At 44.1% G+C, this 26,703-nt stretch overlaps 1 protein-coding gene across 1 annotated transcript in view; it reads right to left on the reverse strand.

The window, feature by feature from the left end:
- Positions 1-1,494: 1,494 nt before the first annotated feature.
- Positions 1,495-26,703, reverse strand: part of LPGAT1 (lysophosphatidylglycerol acyltransferase 1) — a 95,584-nt gene continuing 70,375 nt past the window's right edge. Inside the window, exons 8-10 of the mRNA XM_040430395.1 lie at positions 12,621-12,747; positions 8,986-9,092; positions 1,495-3,901 (exon numbers count right to left, since the gene is read on the reverse strand). Coding sequence (XP_040286329.1) covers positions 3,750-3,901; positions 8,986-9,092; positions 12,621-12,747 — 386 coding nt within the window. The 3' untranslated portion in view covers positions 1,495-3,749. The remainder of the gene's footprint in view (positions 3,902-8,985; positions 9,093-12,620; positions 12,748-26,703) is intronic.

Below are 26,703 nucleotides of genomic sequence, written 5' to 3' on the forward strand. Positions count from 1 at the left end.
CAGACCGTATGTGAAACCAATGGCTCCGCAACCCCCCCCCCCAAAAAAAAAAACCCTGAAGTTTTTCCATGTGCATTCCGTTTCCGTATGTCTGTTCTGCCAAAAAATAGAACATGTCATATTGTCCGCATTACAGACAAGGATAGGACTGATCTGTTAGGGAACAGCTCTCTTCTGTTCCGCAAAATACGTAATGCACACGGAAGTCATCCGTATTTTTTGTGGATTCGTGTTTGGAGGACTGCAAAATACATACGGTCGTGTGCATGAGGCCTAAAGGTGACCCGGCGAGATTAGCCAGCACTGAGAACAGCAAAAAAAAAAAAAAAAAAGAGCGTCCCTTTCTCTGGGAGACCCTGCACATTCACACATAGATAGCCACCAATTTCAACAGGAACCATGCAATACCTCATTTTCCCAGTAGAGGCGCTGCCATTAAATTTAACACCAATGATTACTGCCAATTACTGTGAGCTCTCAGCAGCAAGTCAACCTGTGAGCAGCTTTTCAGTGGACCCTGCGGCTGTTGAACATGGACAACCCCTTTCAAAAAGAATCCGTCCACTTCTCCCGATTCGTCCGTTTTTGTTTTTAATGCATTTGCCATGAAATAGCATTTTTTTTTGCTCATTAGAACCATCTGTTGTACCATTCCTGTGTTATTCCTTTCTAAAAAATAAAAATAAAAAATAGGAATAAACTGGTGTTACCAGCTGAGGTTGTGTCCCTGACACTGCCAGGAGTCAGACTGCATAGGGACACGCACTTTGGGAAGGGCCAATTCAGAGCTCATGCATGCGACCGCATCCGCAAAACACGGATCCCGAGCGCATGCTGCCACACTCCTCTAGAAATGTCCTTTCCTTGTCCGCTAAACGCACAAGAATAGGACATGTTCTATCATTTTTACGGGGCTGTGGAATGAACGTGCAGATGCAGACAGTACATGGTGTCCTGTCCACATCTTTTCCGGCCCCGTTGAAACAAATGGGTCTACATCCGATCCTCGGCAGGTCGGATGGATGCGGACAGAAACTACAGCCATGTGCATGAGCCCTTATTCATACATTTCCAGGAGGAGTAACAGAAGGACATCCCAATGCAGAGTTCTAAGAAAAGAGACTCCGGAACCGTTATCTCATGCAAGTAGTTCCTAAAACAGACATGTCAGGTCCTCAGAACTGTACATGAAACTACAAATATAAAACCCAGGGATGATCTCATTGTCTCCATGGACTTCTGATCCTCCGTTTTACCTCACCTAGATAATAATGAAGCTACAATGTGCAGGCGCTACTCCTCATCCCGCTACACGCTCCCTGCCAGGACGAAAACATTGCTGAACCAAGCGCTATAATGTGCAGCGGCATCACAAATACTGCAAAGAACAGACAGTCACATGAAATCACAGATTTGCAAAGTCTGTGAAGATTTTTTTCGGCCGTTAAATGACAAACGCTTGACCTTTTAAAGCCATTAAATGAGATAAAAAAAAAAAGTTTCGTTTTTTTTTTTTTTTTGCTTTTAATAAAATCTGGGTCAAATCATGTGTCTTTATAAATCCTGCGCTGCATTCGTTTGGCAATATTATTTTTTTTTAATGATAGATTTTCATATCAACGTACAAAACAATTCCCACCGTATGGGGGGTCAAATGGCAGCACAATCCCTCATCCCGTCTGGATGGATAACAAGAACTGTTTGATGGTGGGCTCGTTGAGACGACAAAAAAAATAAAAAAATATATAAAATACAAGCTCCTTGAAATCATCTAAAAGGCATATCTCTTCTGCTGATGACATCACAGTGACAACATACACAGGAGGACAACGTAAACCAAATCTAAAGTGCACCCAGAACCCCGACAACTCCGGTAACACGTAGCACAGTAGAAATACTTCCCTTTTAAGCGAGGAAAAACAAAACAAAAACAGTTTTCTTCCAGAAACGGCACCACCCCTGAACAGCAATACCACTCAGAACCTGCAGACAAGGTGTGCTGCTGGTTTTGGAAGAAAGCCGCCATATTTTTCCAACCTAACGCAACCTCTCTATAGCAGACCATTGTTCTCCAGCTGTCAGGGCATGCTGGGCGTTGTAGTTTTGCAATGGCTTGAGGGCCACAGTCTACAAACCACTGCTGCATACGGATATGTTTAATGTGACAGGGCAGCTACTTTGCAATATACATATCAAAAGGACGGGGGGGGGGGGAACACATTACTCTATAGGAACACAGTATGGCTTCAACTCCACCCCCTTCATCCTCGACATGAGAGGCTGTGGGCACAGGGATGGCCAACACAAAGAGCCTAGCGTCCGCTTGTGGTGCCCTACGTGAACCCACATTGAAAACTCACATGCCCGTTGTCAGGAACGGTCGTTCATCATGGGCCGACATCCCCATTCAGTCTGAAAGAACCGTATTCTGATGGGTGCCGGCCTCCGGAATAACCGTCGCTAATGGCAGACTTCTACAATATCTACGGCCAGTGCTAGACTGGAGCTCGACAGTTCACTAGCATTACTCATCGTAGTAAAAAAAAAACGGACATCTCCATAGGCAGCGTACAGTGAATGGTGATGCCCCGGCCTCGACACTTGGGCTCAGTCATCAGAACCGCCCCCGAAATTCGCCTTTTACGTGGCATTGACCATCATGTGGAACAAGCGACATCTGGACTCCGTGCCATGACACTGCCCTAAAACTTGAAAGCAGTCAGCGCGGTGTAGAAATTGAGCTGACACATTGTCCCCTCAGATCGAGGAGAAGAATATTGGTCACATATGGTCAGAGTCAAACCCCCCCCCCCAGATTGGCAAATACAATAAAATTCTCCCGGCCACTTCCCCTGCTTGTCAGACATAGAAACCGCGCCATGGAAACACAACGAGGACGCTAATGAAGTAAGACATTTCAGCCTTGACGAACGCTCAGATGGGTATCTAAAATTTTTCAGCACTTATTGGAAAAACGGAGAGAGAGAGTCCACAGAATGAGAACTGTGTGTCGTAAAAGTGCAATTAAGGAAGAAAAAAAAATTACTACATTGATAAAACCCACATACAAAAAAAATGGTGCATACTAACAAAAAAAAGAAAGAAAGAAATCGTCAACTTTACAGACACTTCTCCATAGAGATGACACTTGTATGAGTAAACCAGGTGCGCTGTGGTCTACGGAAAACGTCTTGATCTTCAGGATGGATACACGTAATGTCATGAAGGACAGGACAGGTTTCTGGAGCCTCACCGGACAACATGTTCCTTGGGTGTTGGGGCCGAAAGCAAAAACGTGACAAATGCATTTCACAGTCTTTTCTTTTTGTGAGGGGTACGGAGCAGTTTCACCCAAAGACTTTGCACTCGAAGACCAAGCACTCGCCACGCTCACTTGTCTTCTTTCCATTTTGATGCATCCAGTCGCGAACAACCTTTCCTCGCTGAAAGGTCGAGAAAGACTTCTGTCTGTTTTGCTAAAAATACATTAGCAGGTCACCGACATAGATCCGTTATATCATGACTTTAAAACGGCCCCGAGTGGAGCGTAAAATGAAAAAAAAAAAAAAAAAAAATTTGAAAAAGAAAAAATTATATATAAAAAAAAATGAAAAAAAAATGAACAAGTCAGCTATCTCCTCGACTGTGGTGTTCTTCACATTCACACAGATAACATGATGCTCTTACGCAAGAGCTTGAAATTTCCTACATTTAAAGTCCTCAGGTCCCAATGAGATTTTTTATTTTTTTTAAAATAGGCATTGATAAAAATAGTGGAGAACGCAGTACCACATGTACCCTGACAAAAACGCCAGCGACTGTACAAGGAAGAGCCAGATGTTGTTTAGGGTCATCTCTCTGGGCACAGCTTTCTTCTGTCCTGGCACGGGAGGGAAAGCACCTGGAAGAGAAAGGGATGGAAGTCCGATCAGAAGAGAAAATCATTCACAGGGTTGTTGATCCAAATTAGCTTAAAGGGGTTATCCGAGTTAATAAAAAAAAAAAAAACACTTAAAGGGTTTCAGTCACCCCACAAAACTCTTTTTTTTTTTTTTTTGGATAGTTAGATTCCTCATAGCGCGATATAGGAGAATATAATAGTCTTACTTACTTTCATGCGGCCGATTCTTTATAAAACGAAGTTTTATAATATGTAAATGAGGGCAGAAAACCGCCCCCTCGCCGTGTTGATTGACAGGGCCAGCCGTGATCTCCTCCTCCGGCCGGCCCTGTCAGTAATTCAAAAATCGCGCGCCTCTGTTCATTCGGCGCAGGCGCTCTGAGATGAGGAGGCTCGTCTCCTCAGCACTCCCTCAGTGCGCCTGCGCCGATGACGTCTTCTCTTTCGATGATGTCATCGGCGCAGGCGCACTGAGGGAGTGCTGAGGAGACGAGCCTCCTCATCTCAGAGCGCCTGCGCCGAATGAACAGAGGCGCGCGATTTTTGAATTACTGACAGGGCCGGCCGGAGGAGGAGATCACGGCTGGCCCTGTCAATCAACACGGCGAGGGGGCGGATTTCTGCAGCGGCTACCAGCAAGTAGACGCCCTACTTGCTGGTAGAGCCCTCATTTACATATTATAAAACTTTGTTTTATAAAGAATCGGCCGCATGAAAGTAAGTAAGACTATTATATTCTGCTATATCGCACTATGAGCAATCTAACTATCCAAAAAAAAAAAAAAAAGAGTTTTGTGGGGTGACAGAAACCCTTTAAAATCCATCAGGATATACATATAATTTGGTTAAGCTAGATTTCATCAAGTTAAAACCCATATTTGCACCTTTTCATGGTCCTGTCATTGCTTTGTTTACATGCTGCAGTACATGCTGAGGGGGCGTATAACAACAAAGCCTGAGCTCTGCCTCATGAATATTTCTGGGCGTGAACAACCTGACCTTCCCCGCCCCCTGCTCTGCACACACAGGGCAGAAGACCTCCCTGTCACATTGCAGCTGCACAGTGTAAGTTATGTTATTTTACATACATTTCTTTCATGTTTGGTTTTGTTTCTAGTCTAAAAATTTTCTCTCTGTTATTACAGTATATCAAGGAGGACGTATTTGCACTAATTCCAAATTCCGTCACCATAGAAAATGAATGGGTCCGCACCCGTTCCGCAAAATTGCAGAACAAATGCGGACCCATTTGCGGATGTGTGAATGGAGCCTAAGGCTACTTTCACACTAGAGGCAGGATCGATCCAACAGGCTGTTCACCCTGCCGGATCCGGCCAGCCGCTATTTTGCCGTGCCGCTGGACTGCCGCTCTGTCCCCATTGACTATAAAGGGGATGGTGGTGGAGCTATGGCGCAGCACGGCAGTGCACAGCGGGCGGCCACTTGACTAAAAGTCCTGGATTTTCGACTTTTTATGGTACTTTCACACTAGCGTTAGTGTGATCCGGCAGGCAGTTCCATCGTCGGAGCTGCCCGCCGGATCCGCCAATCAGTGTGACAACTGACAGCATTTGTAGACGGATCCAGGTGCGGATCCGTCTAGAAATGCATTGCAATAACGGATCCGTCTATCCGCTTGCCATGTCTTTTTCACAGTTTTTGCAGTCTTTTTCACAGTTTTCATGCTCTGCGCATGCGCAGACCGGAAGGGCGGATCCGTCCTTCAGTTGTTTTGCAACGTCGGAGCTGCGTGCCTGCTGGATCCGCCGATCAGTGTGACAAGTGACAGCATTTGTAGACGGATCCAGGTGCGGATCCGTCTAGAAATGAATTGCAATAACGGATCCGTCCAGCGGCACGGTCAAATAGCGGCAGGGCGGATCCGACAGGGTGAACAGCCTGTCGGATACGTCCTGCCGCTAGTGTAAAAATATCATTAGCATTATCTGTATCTAAGCAATATCTATATTATTCAAATATATATTCAATATTGATATTGCTTAGATAAATCCATATATTGGTGGCAGATAAGGATTTTATATAGCTGAATAATGATGATGATGATAATAATGATGGCCAATAATTTATTTATATTTCCCAGCGGGTGTTGAATGTGTACTAGTGTGGGGGGGGGGGGGGGGGCAGGGCTGTAATAACGATCCAGAGGGGAACATTTACAAACTGACACCTCTAGCCCCAGTGAATGCAGGAGGGACAAACATACCCTGTGCTGCTGGAGAAGAGATCACCTCGGCATGAGCGATCGCATAGCAGAGCTGAGGCAGTGACAAGAGCTGGAGGGGGAGGGCACCAGAGGCTCTGACGTCTCGTTTACACAGCCTGGCCACTCCCTCAAGCAGAGAGAAGCTTGTAAACGAGACGTCACCAGCAGAGCAGGGTTACTGACGTCAGGTGTAACATGACCCTGAACTGAACTGGCCAAACAGTGATAGATAGGTGATGAAAGTGATTTTAAGAATCTTTCACTGGTCTACAATAAATGCAATTAGAATAGATTTATTTAAGTCGGATAACCCCTTTAAGGCCCCTTTCACACGAGAAAGTGTCACGCTCTGGACTCGCAGAGCAGCTCCCGTCCTGACCTCCCAGCACTGCCGGGGCCGCATAACATTATATTTATTTATGATGTTATGTAACACTTACAGTTCTGGAATGTATTGGATAACACTGACAGCATTATGTCAGTGTTATACAATACATTCCAGAACTCTAAGGATTACATAACATCATAAATCAATATAATGTTCTGCGGCCCCGGCAGTGCTGGGAGGTCAGGACGGGACAGTCTCTCGTGTTTTCAACAGATCTGCTCATGTAAGTGTTTACCTCATGTACATCTTCCCCGTGCTTTTCACTTTTTTGAATTTGGACCCCCCTGACCCGTTTTCACCATGGAAACCAATCCCTCTGGTTTGTTTCCATCCTGTATGTGGCACTTCCTGTTCCTGTATCCAACCGAACCCATGATGCACTTCTCCTTCCTCTGCCAGAGCTCCAGCCCCGCCCCTAACAAAGCCCAGCTGGTTTAAAGCTCCTCCCACCTAGCTAGTTACATAGACACTCCCCTATCACTGCCCAGAAAGAGCTGCATGGACATGGTCATGTGACCACAGCTCAGAACGGGAGATAGGAGCAATAAAAGGTAAAATAAATACATTACTAATTATTTCAAAAGGATATAAATGAAAAAATCGGAAAACCCCTTTAACAGAACTAAAAGCAGTTTGTCACTTTCCTAGGAATCCCCAAGCCACCTCATTTCTTACCTTAGCACAATTCAGTGTCCCCTGCTGCCCACAGATCTGGCCTGTAAATGGCGGGTGCTGGTGGCTGTCGCATCCATGACAATCAAGATGGCTGTGGTCCCATCATCTGCCAACATGACCACAGCTCTGGACGCATCCTCTTCTGTGCTTGAGTTGAAAACATTCAGCGCATGCTCAGATTCATGCAGCAGAATATACTGTCTCTGCACATGCGCCGAATGCAAGATGAGAAGAGGATGCACCTAGGGCAGCAGCCACAAGGGTTAATCACGTGGCCAAGGAAGTGACCGCTCCCAGGGTCCGCAGTTTACAGACCGGATCCATGGGCAGCAGGGGAAACTAAACCGGGGTGCTCCAGTAAGACACAAAGGGCATGGGGTTTCCTAGGCTGCTGCCCACAAGGTTAGGGCGTTACACAAATTTTATTAAAGAAATTGGTCAACCCGTTTAAAGGAGCAGTCTCAACTGAAAACAGGTCATGGCAGTGATATGCTACCAATTAACGAGAACCCAACTCTTGGACCCCCACTGACCCAGTGTTAGTGCAGTGCTTTGTTCCCTTGTTCGTTTTCATGTGAATGATCAGCAGGGGAGCCAGGAGATCAAAATGTCCGATATATGTGGTGGTAAGAATGGGTGGTACTATGGAAGTGGCCGAGCGGGCTGTTTCCGTAACTGCTATAGAAGTGAATGGCTCGCTGTCTGCTGGATCACCGTGTTCTGCTAATAGGCATCCTGAGAGCCAATAATCTCTACACTGCACAATAATCAGAGCATGCATGTGTATTAGAGGGGAAGGTGGGAGCGTTGGGAGGAAGAGCAGTCTGCCAAGCACTCGTAGTCGCCTTAAAGGGGTATTCCTATCTCAGACATTGATGGCCTATTGCTAGGATACGCCATCAATGTCAGATAGCAGCAGGTCTCACCTCCGGGACCCGCTTGTATCTCAAGAACAGGGCCCCTGAAATGAAAAGAGAGCAGCCAAGCATGCGCGGACACCCTCTGTTCACCACGATGAGAGTTCCGAAAGTAGCAGAGTGCTGGCTCGGCTATTTTCGTCAGTCCCATAATGGTGAATGTGCCACATGCCCCTTCCTTCACTTCGAGGGATCCGCTCCTATCTGACACTGCTCGCATATCCTAGCGATAGAGGAGAAGTGGCCATGCACGTGCAGTGCGTTTTTCCCATTTACGCTTATTGGACATCCGAAAAAAGCTGAGTGCTGGCTTGGCTATTTTTGGAACACCCATAGCAGTTAATGGGCGATGTGCTCTTCTTCACATCGGGGGCCCCGTTCTGAAGACGGGAGCCAGAGGCAGGTCCCAAAGCTATCTGACATTGATGACATAGCCTAGCGATAGAGGGGAAGTGGCCATGCATGCCCAGCGCACTTTCCATTTACCTCTATGGGTCTTCCAAATACAGCCGAGCACTGGCTCGGCTATTTTTGGAACTCCCATAGCAGTGAATGAGTGGTGTGCTCTCCTTTACATCGGGAGCCCCGTTCTGAAGACAGAGGTAAGTCGCCCAGATATCTGACATTGATTATATATCCTAGCGATATGCCATCAATGTCTGAGATGGGAATACCCCTTTAACTGTAGCATAAAGCAACACAACACAAAATCAGTACAGCAAAGTCACTAGAGATTAAATATACCTGGAAGGTTGGGGCCCCAATATTTGTCCGGCCAGTATACAGCCAACACATTGACTATAGGACATCATGGCCCCTGTGGCTATAGTATTGATAATTTACTTATAGATATTGATAATAACAGTCATTGATCATTTACCTGTTTTATAAAAATGTGACAAAAGCTCTTCTTTTTCAACAAAGCGCTGATATAACCAATCTGTTAACGCTTCTGTTTCCATGGGAACTTCTTTGATGGGATAAATTCTGTCCAGGAAAACAAAAAACAAAAATATTACATCATTATCGGAGAGAACGAGGAGTGTATTACCAGAGGAGACGAAGACATAAGGGGACGTCCACGCAGGACGCAAAAGCCCATGGCGGACTTTTTAGGATTAGATGCGTGACGCGGAAATGGCTTCATTGCAAAAGGTGAGATCTGCGGTGGAGATCTGCAACATAAATTGAAATACTGCACCACAGGTCAATTTACGCAGATTTTTTTTAATTTATTTTAATTTTGCAGTGTGTGAATGAGGTTTCTTACAATCTCATCCACTTGGCAGCACGCAAATCCACAGCATTTCAGTCCCATGTGGACAAAACCTTGTCTGAGGGGTTACATTGACAATCAGCCGATTTGCTACCCAGCTGTAGTCTGCAAGGGAAGCTGGAAGTAAGGCCAGCCACGCACTAGATCAGGCATCCTCAAACTGCGGCCCTCCAGCTGTTGTAGAACTACAACTCCCACAATGCCCTGCTGTAGGCTGCGAGGGAACCTGGAAGTAAGGCCAGCCACACACTAGATAGCTGACGTACGAGTTGCTCGGCTGCCCGTTATCCCTTCTGACTACCCCATGCACATGCCTGCTCGGCTGAGTGAGCGAGTACCGTAGATCAGGTGAAACCTGCTGTGTAGGAGTCAGGAGTTCTCCATATACATTTAATGGTTGGCTAGTCTGGGGGGGTACGGTTAATATACATCTAACACATAGGGCCAGCTTAAAAGCCTGTTTCACACTTGCGTTGTGGCATTCTGGTTTTGAGATCCGGCAGAGGATCTCAAAAGTGGAATTAAACGGTTATGTGCCATTTAAATACATACAGATGCATCCCTTTCAGCCGCATCCAGTTGTATTAAATCAAAACTGAACAAACCGGATCTGGTTTGAAAATCATTGTAAGTCAATCGGTGCCCAATTCGTTTTGGGTTTTTTTCAACAAAAAACAAAACAAACAGATCCAGAACCATTGACTTGCATTGTTTTTAGTGCCAGATCCGGTTTGTTCCGTTTCGTAGACCGGACACAAAACCTCAGCTTACAACAATTTTGTGTCCGGCCATAAAACGCAACTAAATGGAACGGAGTGCATCCTGATCAGCTTTGTCCCCATTGACAATGAATGGGGACAAAACTGATCCGTTTTGTGCCCGGTTTTGAGATCCTCTGCAGGATTTCAAAACCAGAATGCTGCAACGCAAGTGTATAACAGGCCTAAATGTTCTTCCATTTCTCTGCAGCGCCACAATGTCCATTCACATCATTGGTTCTTTGGGTAAAGCAGGACAGGGCAGGTCCTCCAGAGTGAGAGACGCTCTTTGTAACCGCTCTCCGTTCTGGAGAAGAGATGAGGATCCTGATCCTTCTATTAGCTCTAAATTCCCTAATAAGATAATGACTTTCAACACAGAAATGACAAAGGAGGACTTTTCCAGATATTTGGTCAAATTTCAGAAAGAAGAAGAGTTTTCTCCAGCCCTTGTCTGAGTTAAAATCATCAGCATTTATTAAAAACTAAATGTACAAAAAAAGATCCACGCAGACTTTTGCACGTTTTTGGACAATCTCCATTGTCTTTAGTCCTATAACTAAGGACAATGGCGTTTGTAGTCTGAAACACTTAACGCGTTTCAGACTACAGAGTAGAGCTGGTTCTCACCACCACCCATTATTGCCTTTCCAAGAATAAGCCACCACGAGTCTGAGATTATTCTGCACAATGCCAAGCTTTAGCTGGAGGGGTGTAAAGCCAGCATCACTGCAGTGCAAACTAGTGCCCTGGAAAGATGAACCACACTGCACCAAGTGGTGGTCTGACGGCCGAATAGGTGTTTAAGGGATGTCAGAGGAAGACGTAACTCCTGCATACATAGTGCTAATTGTTTTTGGAGAAGAATGAGAAATAATGGGGGGTCCTGATATGAGCCAGCTCTTATGGCAAGGCCCCATAATGAGTGTGGACCTCAATAAGGCTCTTGTGGCAGAATGTGTATCAGTACTGCCACAGGTTCCTTCTCAGAAAAGTGGAGAGCAGAAGGAAAGTGGGGCCTCACAGCCAAGAGCGCAGGAGCGGGGACATGTTTTTTTCAAAAATGTCAGATGTTTATAGACTATACAATCAAAGCCTTCTTCATCTCTCACACATTACTTCATGCATGTTGTGATCAAATATCCCATTATTTCAAATGACTTCAACACTCATGAATAATTCATTTATATGCATGCGGGAAAACATGCGAGAAGATAACCAGACCTCTGACAATACATGACTAATGTCATTCGGCCACCAAAATGATAAATGGTTGGCTACATACTTAGAATGTATCTAAACTTAGAAATACATTTATTAAAACCTACTGTACATGCCATACATATTTTTATTTCGTAATATACTTTTTTGTTTTCTATGTGATCTACTTCTACTACATTATGTGAAGTTCAGGTGCCCATAGCACTTTGCAATCTGTGCTCCGGTACACTGCTGTGCATGGCAGTACGGATTCCCCTGCGGCGGCACAGAGCGCTGTACAGGTAGGAGCCACGTATCACGTCACTGTTCTTGCCTGTACCAGCGCTGCTCTCCAGGGACGTACAATGCCAGGCTTTAGCAGAGTGGAGCGAGTGGGCACAGGCTCAGCATAGCACATCGCTCCTCTGTCTGTGCCCAGTCTGCGGACGCCTGGCATAGCACATCTATGCCAGGCTTTAGGACAGCAGCGGAACAGGCAGGAACAGTGATGTGCTATGGAGCTCCTGCCTATACAGCCGCAGGGGAATCCGTGCTCCAATGCACAGCAGGGTACGGGAGTACAGATTGCAAAGCGCTATGGGCACCTAAACTTCAAGTGTATCACATAGAAAACAAAAAAAATATATTAAAAAAAGTATATTACAAAAAAGAACATTTTAGGGCAGTTACAGTAGGTTTTAATAAACTTAATTTATAAATTTAGATACACTTTAAGGAGATTGCCACCGATGACAAAAAATTGTGGGGCAGATTTACTAATAATGTCGAAGAGTTAGACACTGCAAACGTAGACTGACGGTCTTAAATGGCGCAAGATTTACACAGTGGTTGATGCTGGATGATAAAGCTGGCACATCTTCAGAGTGTCTAGTCCAAGTTTACTCCACCTATAAATTGGCTTAGACTTACTCCAAAAGTGCACCAAGATTTTGCCACGTTTTTTGGTGCACAGCAGCGCCCTCAGGTCACGCCCCATTCCCATGAAGCCACATGCCCTTCCCTCTAAGTTATGCCCCCTGCCAAACAAGGCATAAAAAAGTTAGAAAAGGGTCTAAAATGATAAATGCATTGCAAAGCATCTTCAATATTAAGTCGGCCGCTGTGCGTTTGTTCTTGTAAAAGCACCATCTAGTCCATGGGCTTTGTCTGGTATTGCAGCTCTTACCATTTAAATGACTGAGGCCGGGATGCAATACTAGATGCAACCAATATAGACAAGAGAGGAGCTGTTTTTGCAAAAAAAAAACAAAAAACACCTACCTGTAGTACACATGTGTGACAGTAGGTGGCCGATAGCCCAGAATCCATGTTTGAATGTCCATAGGATTTGCATCTGGGTATCCAATGGTGGTGTCTATTACCCACTGTAAGCCTTTAGGTTTCCGATCTTTGAAAGAGGAAAAAATATATATATATATTATCACAAAAGGTACACGTAGATATATATTAATATCAATTATTTTTACAAAATGGACAAATTTAAGTAAATGTATATATTTTATGAATTAATCATTTATTAAAGGGGTTTATGAGTTTAGAAAAGAAAGGTTGCTTTCAGCATTGTTCCCTTTAATACTGCAATACCAGACACAGCCTATAGACAAGAGTGGCGCTGTTTCTTCTAGGAAAAAAAAGCAGACCTTTTCTAATCACATACAAACCCTTCAGGATCTACTTAGCTGGCCATAAAAAATGGATTAATCGCAATGTATAACCTTGCTTAGGATTGTCATCTGTGAGTGCCTTAAAGCACCCAGATGGTCATGTTACTTAGTCATATAACAAGCCTATTGTGATGTTAACTGAAAGGAAATTGGCAAATGTGTTGGAGGAACCAGCGGTGCCTCAAGAGCAAGACACATGGACATAGGAAGAACATACAAAGACCACAAGCAGGTGGCACTCAAGGTTTGATTCAAACCCAGCGGTTCCCCTGCCCTATTAGACAATGGTGGCAGCTGTGCCACGCAATTATAATCCTAAAATTATCAAGGGTATAGACCGACATGAAAATGCACTTGAAATACGATCCATTAGATGGATGTCAAGAAAGATCTTGGCAAGGATTCATAGACCATGACATTTCTGGTGACTGGCAGACTATGGCTTGGAATCTGCAAGGATGGGAAACTGGGATCGGAGAGGTTCAAGTTCATTGCTTCCACCGCATAAGCATCATCCAATATGTCTGGTGGATGCATACCTTACTTTTACCAATCATGCATGTAGTGTGGATTTGGCAGTAAGACTGGCAGAGAGTGTGGAACCACTGTGCCAACCAACCAGTTTGACTTTTCTGCAGGAGAGCCACCAGGTCGCCATCTCTTGGAATAGGCCCATTGTAGTTGGCAACTGATGCGAAGCACCGAGGGGTCAGGAAATACTCATGGTCAGGACACAGGCAGAAAGCAGGGCAGGCACAGTTTGTGCGAATCAGTAAAACTAGTCAAGGGCCAGGTCAGGGCAGGCAAAGATTAAATACTCTAAACAGGCTAAGATCAGGTCAGGCGGCGGAGGGTCAGAATTGGTAAACAGGCAGTGGTTGGTGCACAGGCAGAGAAACAAAACACCACACTTTTACTTGGAACTAGCAAGCTAGATAACCTAAAGCTTAGAGACCCTACCCTTGGGGAAAGCACCTAAAATACCCTGAGATGACCAAACATTGGCTGGGGACGACAAGGGTGAACGTGCTGGCCCTTTAAAAGCCAAAGAGGGCCCTAGAAGCAGAGATGGGAGCCCTTAGGCCCCTTTCACACGGGCGAGTATTCATTCATTTCTATGGGGCTGTTCACATGAGCGGTGATTTTCACGCATCACTTGTGCGTTGCGTGAAAATCGCAGCATGCTCTATATTCTGCGTTTTTCACGCAACGCAGGCCCCATAGAAGTGAATGGGGTTGCGTGAAAATCGCAAGCATCCGCAAGCAAGTGCGGATGCGGTGCGATTTTCACGCACGGTTGCTAGGAGACGATCGGGATGGAGACCCGATCATTATTATTTTCCCTTATAACATGGTTTATAAGGGAAAATAATAGCATTCCTAATACAGAATGCATAGTAAAATAGCGCTGGAGGGGTTAAAAAAATAAAATAAAATTATTTAACTCACCTTAATCCACTTGATCGCGGAGCCGGCATCTCCTTCTGTCTTCATCTTAGCTGTGTGGAGCAACAGGACCTGTGGTGACGATCCATGGTGATGGATCATGTGATGACCGGAGTGACGTCACCACAGGTCCTGTTGCTCCACACAGCTAAGATGAAGACAGAAGGAGATGCCGGCTCCGCGATCAAGTGGATTAAGGCGAGTTAAATGATATATTTTTTTTAACCCCTTCAGCGCTATTTTACTATGCATTCTGTATTCAGAATGCTATTATTTTCCCTTATAACCATGTTATAAAGGGAAAATAATACAATAATAACACCGATCCCAAGCCCGAACTTCTGTGAAGAAGTCCGGGTCTGGGTACCAAACATGCGCAATTTTTCTCACGTGAGTGCAAAACGTATTACAATGTTTTGCACTCGCGCAGAAAAATCGCATGTGTTCCCGCAACGCACCCGCACCTTTTCCCGCAACGCCCGTCTGAAAGAGGCCTTAGTGGGAAGTGCAAGCCGCAGCCTGCAGCACAGGAGAGAACGTGGGAGATCGGTGGTAGGGCCTGATGCTGTAAGGCTACTTTCACACTAGCGTTTTCGATTTTCCGGTATTGAGATCCGTCATAGGGGCTCAATACCGGGAAAAAAAACTTCAGTTTTGTCCCCATTCATTGTCAACAGGGACAAAACTGAACTGAATGCTCCAAAATGCATCCCGTTCCGTTCTCATACCAGAGAGCAAACCGCAACATGTAGTTTGCTTTCCGTCCTGGAATGCGGAGCAAGACAGATCCGGCATTACCCTCAATGCAAGTCAATGGGGACGGATCCATTTTCTCAGACACAATCTACCACAATAGAAAACGGATCCCTCCCCCATTGACTTTCAATGGTGTTCATGACGGATTCGTCTTAGCTATGTTACAGATAATACAACCGGATCCATTCATAACGGATGCAGATGGTTGTATTATCAGTAACGGAAGCGTTTTTGCTGAACCCTGCCGGATCCAGTAAAAACGCTAGTGTGAAAGTAGCCTTAGGCAGTGGAGGGCAAGCAGGTGCAGACCACGGCACAAAAAACATGGGGTGAGTGATGGGGGGCCTGTGCCTGTTTGGGGGCCATCAGCACAACATAGGGCAGATTAACCCCTTAAGGGCCCATGACGTACATGTACGTCATTTCTTTGTGGGACTTAAAGACTCATGACGTACATGTACTTCATGGGGATTGGGCGGGTGCAGAAATTGCGCCCACCCGATCAGCGGCAGGGGTCCGGCTGTCACTGATAGCCGGACCCCTGCTGCATGCGTCGGCATCTGTGAAATCACCGATGCCGGCGCATTAACCCTTCATGTGCCGCGGTCACCGCTGACTGCGGCACGTGCGATGTCGGGCGGGGATCGGCGCTGCCATCGGGTCCCCGTGCTGCTGTGACGGGGACCCGATGGAATGGAAGGCAGCCCGATGCCTTCCTTAGGCATCGGGGCTGCCTTCCGGTGGAGAGCCTGTGAGACCTAGCCCCCTGGATCTTACAGGCAGGAAGCTATATGTATAATACACACAGTATTACTCATACAGCCAATGCATTCCAATACAGAAGTATTGGAATGCATTGTAAAAGGGGATCAGACCCCCAAAAGTTGAAGTACCAAAGTGGGACAAAAAAATAAAGTGAATAAAAAAAAATAGTTTAAAAATAAAGTCGTCCCCCCCCCCCAAAAAAAAAAATATAAAAAGTAAAAGTTTAAAGTAAAAAAACAAACAAAAAAAACCTCATTTTCCATAAATAAAGTAAAAAAAAAAAAGGAAAAAATAGGGAAAAAAAGAAAAGTAGACATATTAGGTATCGCCGCGTCTGTATCGACTGGCTCTATAAACAAACATATCACATGACCTAACCCCTCAGATGAACACCGTAAAAAAAACAAAAAACAAAACTGTGCTAAATAAACAATTTTTTTTGCCACCTTACATCACTAAAAGTACAACACCAAACGATCAAAAAGGCGTATGCCCGCCAAACTAGTACCAATCTAACCGTCACCTCATCCAGCAAAAAATGAGCCCCTACCTAAGACAATCGGCCAAAAAATGAAAAAGACTGACTCAGAATATGGAGACACTAAAATATTGTTTTATTTGTTTTAAAAATGCTGTTATTGTGTAAAACTTAAATAAATAAAAAAGTATACATATTAGGTTTCGCCACGTCCGTAAGAACCTGCTCTATAAAAATATCACATGACCTAACCCCTCAGGTGAACACCGTAAAACAAATTAAAAAAATGGTGTAAAAAAAGCTATTTTTTGTCACCTTACATCTCAAAAAGTGTAATAGCGATCAAAAAGTCATACACACCCCAAAATAGTGCCAATCAAACAGTCATCTCATCCCGCAAAAATGGTACCCTACCAAAGAGAATCGCCCAAAAACTGAAAAAACTATGGCTCTCAGACTATGGAGACACTAAAATACACTGCTCAAAAAAATAAAGGGAACACAAAAATAACACATCCTAGATCTGAATTAATTAAATATTCTTCTGAAATACTTTGTTCTTTACATAGTTGAATGTGCTGACAACAAAATCACACAAAAATTAAAATCAAATTTTTCAACCCATGGAGGTCTGGATTTGGAGTCACACTCAAAATTAAAATGGAAAAACACACTACAGGCTGATCCAACTTTGATGTAATGTCCCTAAAACAAGTCAAAATGAGGCTCAGTAGTGTGTGTGGCCTCCACGTGCCTGTATGACCTCCCTACAACGCCTGTGCATGCTCCTGATGAGGTGGCGGACGGTCTCCTGAGGGATCTCCTCCCAGACCTGGACTAAAGCATCTGCCAACTCCTGGACAGTCTGTTGGTGGATAGAGCGAGACATGATGTCCCAGATGTGCTCAATTGGATTCAGGTCTGGGGAACGGGCGGGCCACTCCATAGCATCAATGCTTCGTCTTGCAGGAACTGCTGACACACTCCAGCCACATGAGGTCTAGCATTGTCTTGCATTAGGAGGAACCCAGGGCCAACCGCACCAGCATATGGTCTCACAAGGGGTCTGAGGATCTCATCTCGGTACCTAATGGCAGTCAGGCTACCTCTGGCGAGCACATGGAGGGCTGTGCGGCTCTCCAAAGAAATGCCACCCCACACCATTACTGACCCAATGCCAAACCGGTCATTCTGGAGGATGTTGCAGGCAGCAGAACGTTCTCCACGGCGTCTCCGGACTCTGTCACATGTGCTCAGTGTGAACCTGCTTTCATCTGTGAAGAGCACAGGGCGCCAGTGGCGAATTTGCCAATCTTGGTGTTCTCTGGCAAATGCCAAACGTCCTGCATAGTGTTGGGCTGTAAGCACAACCCCCACCTGTGGACGTCGGGCCCTCATATCACCCTCATGGAGTCTGTTTCTGACCGTTTGAGCAGACACATGCACATTTGTGGCCTGCTGGAGGTCATTTTGCAGGGCTCTGGCAGTGCTCATCCTGTTCCTCCTTGCACAAAGGCGGAGGTAGCGGTCCTGCTGTTGGGTTGTTGCCGTCCTACGGCCTCCTCCACGTCTCCTGATGTACTGGCCTGTCTCCTGGTAGCGCCTCCATGCTCTGGACACTACGCTGACAGACACAGCAAACCTTCTTGCCACAGCTCGCATTGATGTGCCATCCTGGATAAGCTGCACAACCTGAGCCACTTGTGTGGGTTGTAGACTCCGTCTCATGCTACCACATGAGTGAAAGTACCACCAGCATTCAAAAGTGACCAAAACATCAGCCAGGAAGCATAGGAACTGAGAAGTGGTCTGTGGTCACCACCTGCAGAACCACTCCTTTATTGGGGGTGTCTTGCTAATTGCCTATAATTTCCACCTGTTGTCTATCCCATTTGCACAACAGCATGTGAAATTGATTGTCACTCAGTGTTGCTTCCTAAGTGGACAGTTTGATTTCACAGAAATGTGATGGACTTGGAGTTACATTGTGTTGTTTAAGTGTTCCCTTTATTTTTTTGAGCAGTGGTATGATTTTTATTGTTTCAAAAATGAAATCATTGTGCAAAACTTACATAAATAAAAAATAAAAGTAGACATTAGGTATCGCCGCGTACATAATAACCTGCATTATATAAATATCACATGACCTAACCCCTCAGGTGAATACCGTAAAAAAAACGGTGTAAAAAATAATTAAAAAAAAACATTTGTCACCTTACATCACAAAAAGTGTAATAGCAAGCGATCAAAAAGTGATATGCACCCTATAATAGTACCAATCAAACCGTCATCACATCCCGAAAAAAATGAGCCCCTACACAAGACAGTGGACCAAAAAATAAATAAAACTACGGCTTTCAGAATGTGGAGACACTAAAAAATCTTTTTTTTTTCTAAAATGTTTTGTTATGTAAAACTGAAACAACCAACCAAAAAAAGTAGTCATAATTGGTATTGTCGTGTCCGTGACAACCTGCTCTATAAAAATACCACATGATCTAACTAACAAACAAAAAATAAAAACGGTGCCAAAACAGCTATTTCTTGTTACCTTGCCTCACAAAAAGTGTAATATAGAGCAACCAAAAATCATATGTACCCTAAAATAGTACCAACAAAACTGCCACCTTATCCCGTAGTTTCCAAAATGGGGTCACACTTTTGGAGTTTCTACTCTAGGGGTGCATCAGGGGGGCTTCAAATGGGACATTGTGTCAAAAAACCAGTCCAGCAAAATCTGCCTTCCAAAAACCGTATGTCAATCCTTTCCTTCTGCGCCCTGTCGTGTGCCCGTACAGCAGTTTACGACCACATATGGGGTGTTTCTGTAAACAGAATCGGGGTCATAAATATTGAATTTTGTTTGGCTGTTAACCCTTGCTTTGTAACTGGACAAAATAGGATTCAAATGGAAAATCTGCCCAAAAAGTGAAATTCAGAAGTTTCATCTTTATTTTTCATTAATTCTTGTGGAACACCTAAAGGGTTAACAAAGTGTGTAAAATCAGTTTTGTATACCTTGAGGGGTGTAGTTTCTAAAATGGGGTCACTTTTTTGGAGTTTCTACTCTAGGGGTGCATCGGGGGGGCTTCAAATGGGACATAGTGTAAAATAACCAGTCCAGCAAAATCTGCCTTCCAAAAACCGTATGGCATTCCTTTCCTTCTGTGCCCTGCCGTGTGCCCGTACAGCAGTTTACGACCACATATGGGGTGTTTCTGTAAACTACAGAATAAGGGCCATAAATATTGAGTTTTGTTTGGCTGTTAACCCTTGCTTTGTAACTGGACAAAATGGATTCAAATGGAAAATCTGCCAAAAAAGTGAAATTTTTCAATTGTATCTCTATTTTCCATTAATACTTGTGGAACACCTAAAGGGTTAAAAAAAATGTAAAATCAGTTTTGCATACCTTGAGGGGTGTAGTTTGCAAAATGGGGTCATTTTTGGGTGGTTTCTATTATGTAAGCCTCACAAAGTTTCAAGATTTGCTTCTAAACTGCTAAGCCTTCTAACGTCCCCAAAAAATAAAATGGCATTCACAAAATAATCCAAACATGAAGTGGACATATGGGGAATGTAAAGTAGTAACTATTTTTTGAGGTATCACTATCTATTTATAAAAGTAGAGAAATAGAAATTTTTCAAATTTTTTGCTAAATTTGGAATTTATTTATAAATAAAAGTACATTTTTTGGACTCCATTTTACCACTGTCATGAAGTACAATACGTGACGATAAAACAATCTCAGAATGGCTTGGATAAGTAAAAGAGTTTTAAAGTTATCACCACATAAAGTGACACGTCAGATTTGAAAAAAAAATGGCCGGGTCCTTAAGGTGAAATATGGCAGGGTCCTTAAGAGGTTAAGATTAGTTATGTACACAAGTACATAATACTTCTTGCACATCTGGCCATCTTCTATTGCATTATTCTATAGCATATGATTTATTAATCACATGCAGTGTAATGTTGGCGAGCCAGCCAGGATTCTGCGCACAGGAACAGTTCCATGTCCTCTGTGTTTGGAACAACTTCCAAGCTATTTTTCAGCTACTTCAATATTGAACAAGTAACCTAAATCTAAAACATTCCCCCAGAGTCATTAATATTTCATTGAGGAAGGGCAGCTGGTTGGGGTTGTAGTCCTGGCTCTCAATTCTTTAGTAAATTAACAATGAAACCCAAACATTTACAGCATTCAATACCTGTCAAGCCTTCCTGATAGCAGCTATTTACGGTGTATCTGATGCATTCACTCTCCCCACAGGTTTGAAGGCTACAGGTTAGCGCGCCATACCATTCTTCCTGCCTCTTCTGCAGAATGTAGTACTTTAGGCTTTCTAGCTACCACATGACCTTCTATCTGGGTGACCACCATGGTACATGTAGCTCACCATCTTGATGAGGCTGCGTGAAGTTCTATCTGCTGTACAGGAGACTAGCTCTCCAAGCTGCACTGACTTGTTTTAGGTCTATCACTATTAAGCATGCACACAAAACAAAATAGCTAAGGGATAAATCAATCAAGACTTCTGGAGGACAATGAAGACAAGCTGACTTAAAGGAAGATAGGGGGTCCCACGTCCCGCTCTTAAATGGAACGGTGGTTGAGCATGCGCACTACTGTTCTTTACCTGTTCTTATCGCCCATCTAGGGGATAGGGGTTAACTTATTGCTACTGGAATAACCATTTAAGCCAGGGCATCTACAAACGGTCCTCATAAGGATTATATTAGCTAGTTGATGCATTTGAACCCACAAAATGGCCAGCAGGACCAAGTCAGTGACCAATATATGCTCTCGGATTACTCTAAGCCCATCCGAAGGTGCACCCCAGGAAGCACTTGCAAATCTCTACCTTTACAAACAAGTAAAAGTCCAGAAAGTACTAACAAAGTACTGCAGAGCAAAGACTTGATAGCTGAAGCCATCTACCACAAATCCACCATAAACTTTACCAGTCGGGATGGTCAACAACGTAATATCCATGATGGAAGCAGGGATATGTGGCCATCAGGCACCTCGCATCGCCCATCTAGGAGGAAACCATAGGATTTAATTTGCTGACCAGACCAATCCTTGCTTTCCCAATGGCAGATAACAAGGGGACAGTCTAGACCAGGGTTCCTCAATTCAGGTCCTCAGAGCCCACCTGCCGGTCATGTTTTCAGGACTTCCTTAGTATGGAGCAGGTGATATAATTCGTATCAGTGCATCAGGACTTACCACAGGTATTCATTCTGCGGGATATTCTCAAATCATGACCGGTAGGTTGGCCCTGAGAACTGGAGTTGAGGAACACTGGTCTAGACCACGATTATGATTATACAATACCAATTGTGAGACGGTTGTGGATCCTGCCTACTGCAAGCTTTTACGCATCTGACTGGCAGAGAGGACTCGGGGACAGGTGCCCATTAAAAAAGGAAACTGTAAAGTTTTATGGAATTTTTCATGCTGTCCCGCACAACACGGAGCTCAGTAGTAATTACACTATCCAGTGGAAAAAGTCTAAAATCTATTGCCAGGTTCCACACTTCTTATCACCTCCTCTACAGGTTGCATCAACTGGGTCAAGTCGCTTTGCTCTATAAACTCAAAAATTCTTTATGGGGTCGCGATGATCTGCAGCTTCAATTATCTGTTTAATTTCACATTTGCCACCATAAATTTCTAATGTGCTCAAGGTTATTTAATAAGTCAGTCTAAGAAATTCCCGGGAGTAAGGCAATTCCCAGCAACCTGAATATTTTATACTGAATCCTAATTTCTGAGGCTCCTTACAGAGTTGCACAGGCCTCAATGTCCCTCTGGCCTCGCGCTCCTCTTCTCCACCAAGCCTATGGTGCAGCAGTAATGCGCTCCGGTCCGAAGTGCTGTCAGCAGTGGAAGACGCCTCCTCAATAGAAGATATTATTTTTTTCTCATTATCACTGAACATATTGTAGTTTTTGTTTTACATATTAACCAGTTAACAAGAAACCAAAAGGTCTTGAATCTTTTCTATTAAGTAGTGGGGTCAGAACATGCCCCAATGAGAGATACAATGGGGCTAAAGAAAATGGCCAGCGTGGTATTTCATTTTAATTTGTATTTTAGATTATATTTTTTAACACGTTCAACATCGGCCATTTGAACCCCTTTCTGACCATGAGTTTTGAAAGCCATAATTTTTCTTTTTTCCCCCCACAGAGTACCATAGGTCATCATCAAGATCAGAATGGCGGGGGTCCAAATCCTGGCATCCCCACCGATCAGCTGTCTGAAGAAATTACAGCACTCGTACAAGCGCTGCCTTCCCTTCATTGCTTACCTGCTCGCCATCGCAACAAAGCGGTGATCAGGTGTAATTACCGTACATCTCAGCCGCCCCATTCACTTCAATAGGAAGGCTCTGACTTCAAGTGAAAAGGAAGGAGCTGTCTTCAAACAGCTGAACGGAGGGGGAAGGCCGGAGGTAGGACCCCCGGCGATCTGATACTGATGAACTATGGATAGGTCATCATTCAACATAAAAAAGCATACAACCCCTTTAATAGCTCAACATGCAATAAAAATATACAATTTTTAAATTACATCCCCTTTCCATAACAGTCGCTTTGATATGTGGAACCAAAGGGTTATGAGGGGTGGGTGGTGTGGTGGAGTTTTTTGATTGTGGGGACATGTAACTTTTTTATTGTCGATTTCTCCAGTAACTGGAGCTCATATATTAGTTCCAGTTACAGAGGGAATACAGCCACCAGAAAGGTTCTCCACATCTGAACAACTGTACTCCAAAGCTGATCTGAGTGTGCTAAGACCCAGCAGCTCATGCAGACAACTGGCCCCTGGCAAGGACATGATAGCTAGGACCAGAGTGTTGCCGCTTCCTGATCTTTATACACAACACTTATTGAGAGGCGAGTGGGGAACCAGGCTGTCGCTGACAACGGGCTTCCCACAGCCACACGAATAACCTGCAGCTGCAATCTCTGCAAGGGCGTTTAGAAACCTCGGTGTCGGGACGTATACAGTAAACAGGGGGTCGGCAAGTGGTTAGGTCTTACACATGTCCTCTCATGAGAAGTTTTCCACTGTAACTGGAGCTTCCATAGAAGGACCAGTCAAAGGGGAAAACAGCGCTTTGTCAGGACGTTAGTCACTGGCAGAGCTAATCTGGTTCTGCTAAGACCCAGGACAAATGTCATACTGGGGTAAGGGGGAGGGGCACAGATAATAGACTGATATTTTGGTAAGAAATTGAGTTATCTAGTGATGATAGAGATATGCACATCCCCTTTTTGCAGCAAGTCGTAAAGTAATAGCTGGATCGACCAGCCTTTTACTTTCAAAGCAAAAACAAAACAAAAACCTGTCCCTTGTTAGGCCACTAGGGGCAACGCTGTCATAAGACGCAACTCCCACAGCCATGACTAAGAATGTCCCACCTGAAAAAGTAGAACCTTGGACAATCATTTATCATGAGAATGAGGGTTCAAAGATTTTCAGATTCTCCTAGCAGACAGAACCCCCAAGATGAGCTACACAAGGGGGGACCCACAATCTGAGCACGGGCTGTCCAACCAGATAGTAGCCGCGTACTGACTATATGACCATAATGACAGGACACCCGGGGCACTAACTAATATATGTAAATCTATGTATGAGACCTACTGCTATATTTAGGCATAACCTTTATATTAGCATTCATGCGCACGTAGGAGCGGGCGGAAAACACAGGAGGGCTCAAGTCTGCGAAGTCCATATATTCATGGAGAAACTGAGCAGAGGGACTACTATAAATCTATGTGATACTCTGGATACAGTTCACTAACTTTAAGTAATTCATTGATTTCTTAATTGAACACAACCCGCGATCCAGTGTTCATTCAGAGGAGATCAGTGACTCTGAGGCTCGTTGTACCTCATCAATATTCACAGCGTATCAGCAGCGTCCTGTCATCAGAGACATGGTAACCTCCGCAACGTCTAGGACAGGAGCATGGCAAGTCCACTCAGATGTTAATTCTACTCCCATATTGTACATAGGAGCAGTATTATAGTAGTTATATTCCTGTACATAGGAGCAGTATTATAGTAGTTATATTCTTGTACATAGGAGGCAGTATTATAGTAATTATATTCTTGTACATAGGAGGCAGTATTATAGTAATTATATTCTTGTACATAGGAGGCAGTATTATAGTAGTTATATTCTTGTACATAGGAGGCAGTATTATAGTAGTTATATTCTTGTACATAGGAGGCAGTATTATAGTAGTTATATTCTTGTACATAGGAGGCAGTATTATAGTAGTTATATTCTTGTACATAGGAGGCAGTATTATAGTAATTATATTCTTGTACATAGGAGGCAGTATTATAGTAGTTATATTCTTGTACATAGGAGGCAGTATTATAGTAGTTATTAACTTGTACATAGGAGGCAGTATTATAGTAGTTATATTCTTGTACATAGGAGGCAGTATTATAGTAGTTATTAACTTGTACATAGGAGCAGTATTTTAAAAGTTATATTTTTGCACATAGGCGGAGGTATTATAGCGAGTTATATTCTTATACATAGGAGCAGTATTATAGCAGTTATATTCATGTACATAGGAGCAGTATTATAGCAGTTATATTCATGTACATAGGAGGTTGTATTATAGTAATTATATTCTTGTACATAGGAAGCAGTATTATAGTATTTATATTCTTGCACATAGGCGGAGGTATTATAGCGAGTTATATTCTTGCACATAGGAGCAGTATTATTCATGTACATAGGAGCAGTATTATAGCAGTTATATTCATGTACATAGGAGGTTGTATTATAGTAATTATATTCTTGTACATAGGAAGCAGTATTATAGTATTTATATTCTTGCACATAGGAGCAGTATTATAGTACTCGTATTCTTGCAAACAGGGGGCAGAATTCTAGTACTTCTATTCTTCTACATAGAAGGCAGCATTACAGTAATTCTATTCTTGTACAGGGGGCAGTATTATAGTTGTTCTGTTCCATTGGAAAGTGGAATAAAGGAGACAATCCTTTTAAGGAGTGCCTGCTCTTCATGCTTTCCTTTTCACACAAAGTGAACATCATACTCCACAAAAGAAACGTATAAAATCCAAATATTTGCTGTAGACATGGAGGCCCTGGCCACAGGTGCAGAGGCTGCTGTATCCCGGAACAGGTCAATAAAAGCTGCGATGGTTTCAGCAGGAACTAAATTGTTCATCACTTTGGGAGCAGACATGCTCTGTCCCCGATTATAGAAACACAACCCATTACTGAGGCAATAGCATTAGGATCTAAATTCCTGGCCAAGCCTAAGCAGCTGTATGTGATCATGGGGTAATCTTATAAAGACATGCTGTGTGTACTGCTCAGGTATTCTGGAGAGCAAGCTGGGTACGACCTGGACGTCCTTCACCGAGGAGGAAACAGAGATGAACCCACTGCAGAGTCCATGTTACATGGCTCAGTGGTAAAGATTGGCGTGACGAAAGCACCTAAATACATACGGATCAGCCATAATATTAAAGGGGTTTTCCGGGAGTTTTACACTCATGACCTATCCTCTGGATAGCTCGTCAGGATCTGATTGGTGGATGTCCTGCAGCCTTCTCTCAGCTTTCCCTAGGCCAGGTGATGTCATGTTTATTGGTCACATGGCCAGGGTGCAGCTCAGCCCCATTGAAGTAAATGGGGCTCAGCCCGAAACCAAGCACAGGCGCTGAGCTTGGTTTGCAGAGAGAAGGGAGCGGGGCTACAGCAAGTACCAGTGCCTTCACAAACAGCCGACCGGCAAGGGTCCCGGGTGGCCACCATGGATCAGACTTGTTTTCCAGCACATCCCACATAAGACGACTGGCTTGAGATCTGGAGGCCAAGTCCTCACCTTTAACTCTTTAGTCATGTTCCTCAAAACATTCAAGAACAATTTTTGCAGTGTGGCAGGGGTGTTATCCTACTGGAAGATGTCAGTGCCATAAGGAGGGGTATGTGATCCATACAATGTTCAGGTAGGTGGTATGGGTCACATCCATATGAATGGCAGGAGGCAAGGTTTTCCAGCAGAACACTGCCCAGAACATCACGCTGCCTCCACCAGCTTGCCTTCTTCCCATAATACATCCTGGTGACACCTTTTCACTTGCTGCCCATCCCATGATAGGTGCCAGTGCCATGAGATAATGTTATGGCTGATCAGTGTATACATATATATAGTATTTTG

This window comes from Bufo bufo, chromosome 4 (assembly GCF_905171765.1).
Source record: "Bufo bufo chromosome 4, aBufBuf1.1, whole genome shotgun sequence".
NCBI lineage: Eukaryota > Metazoa > Chordata > Amphibia > Anura > Bufonidae > Bufo > Bufo bufo.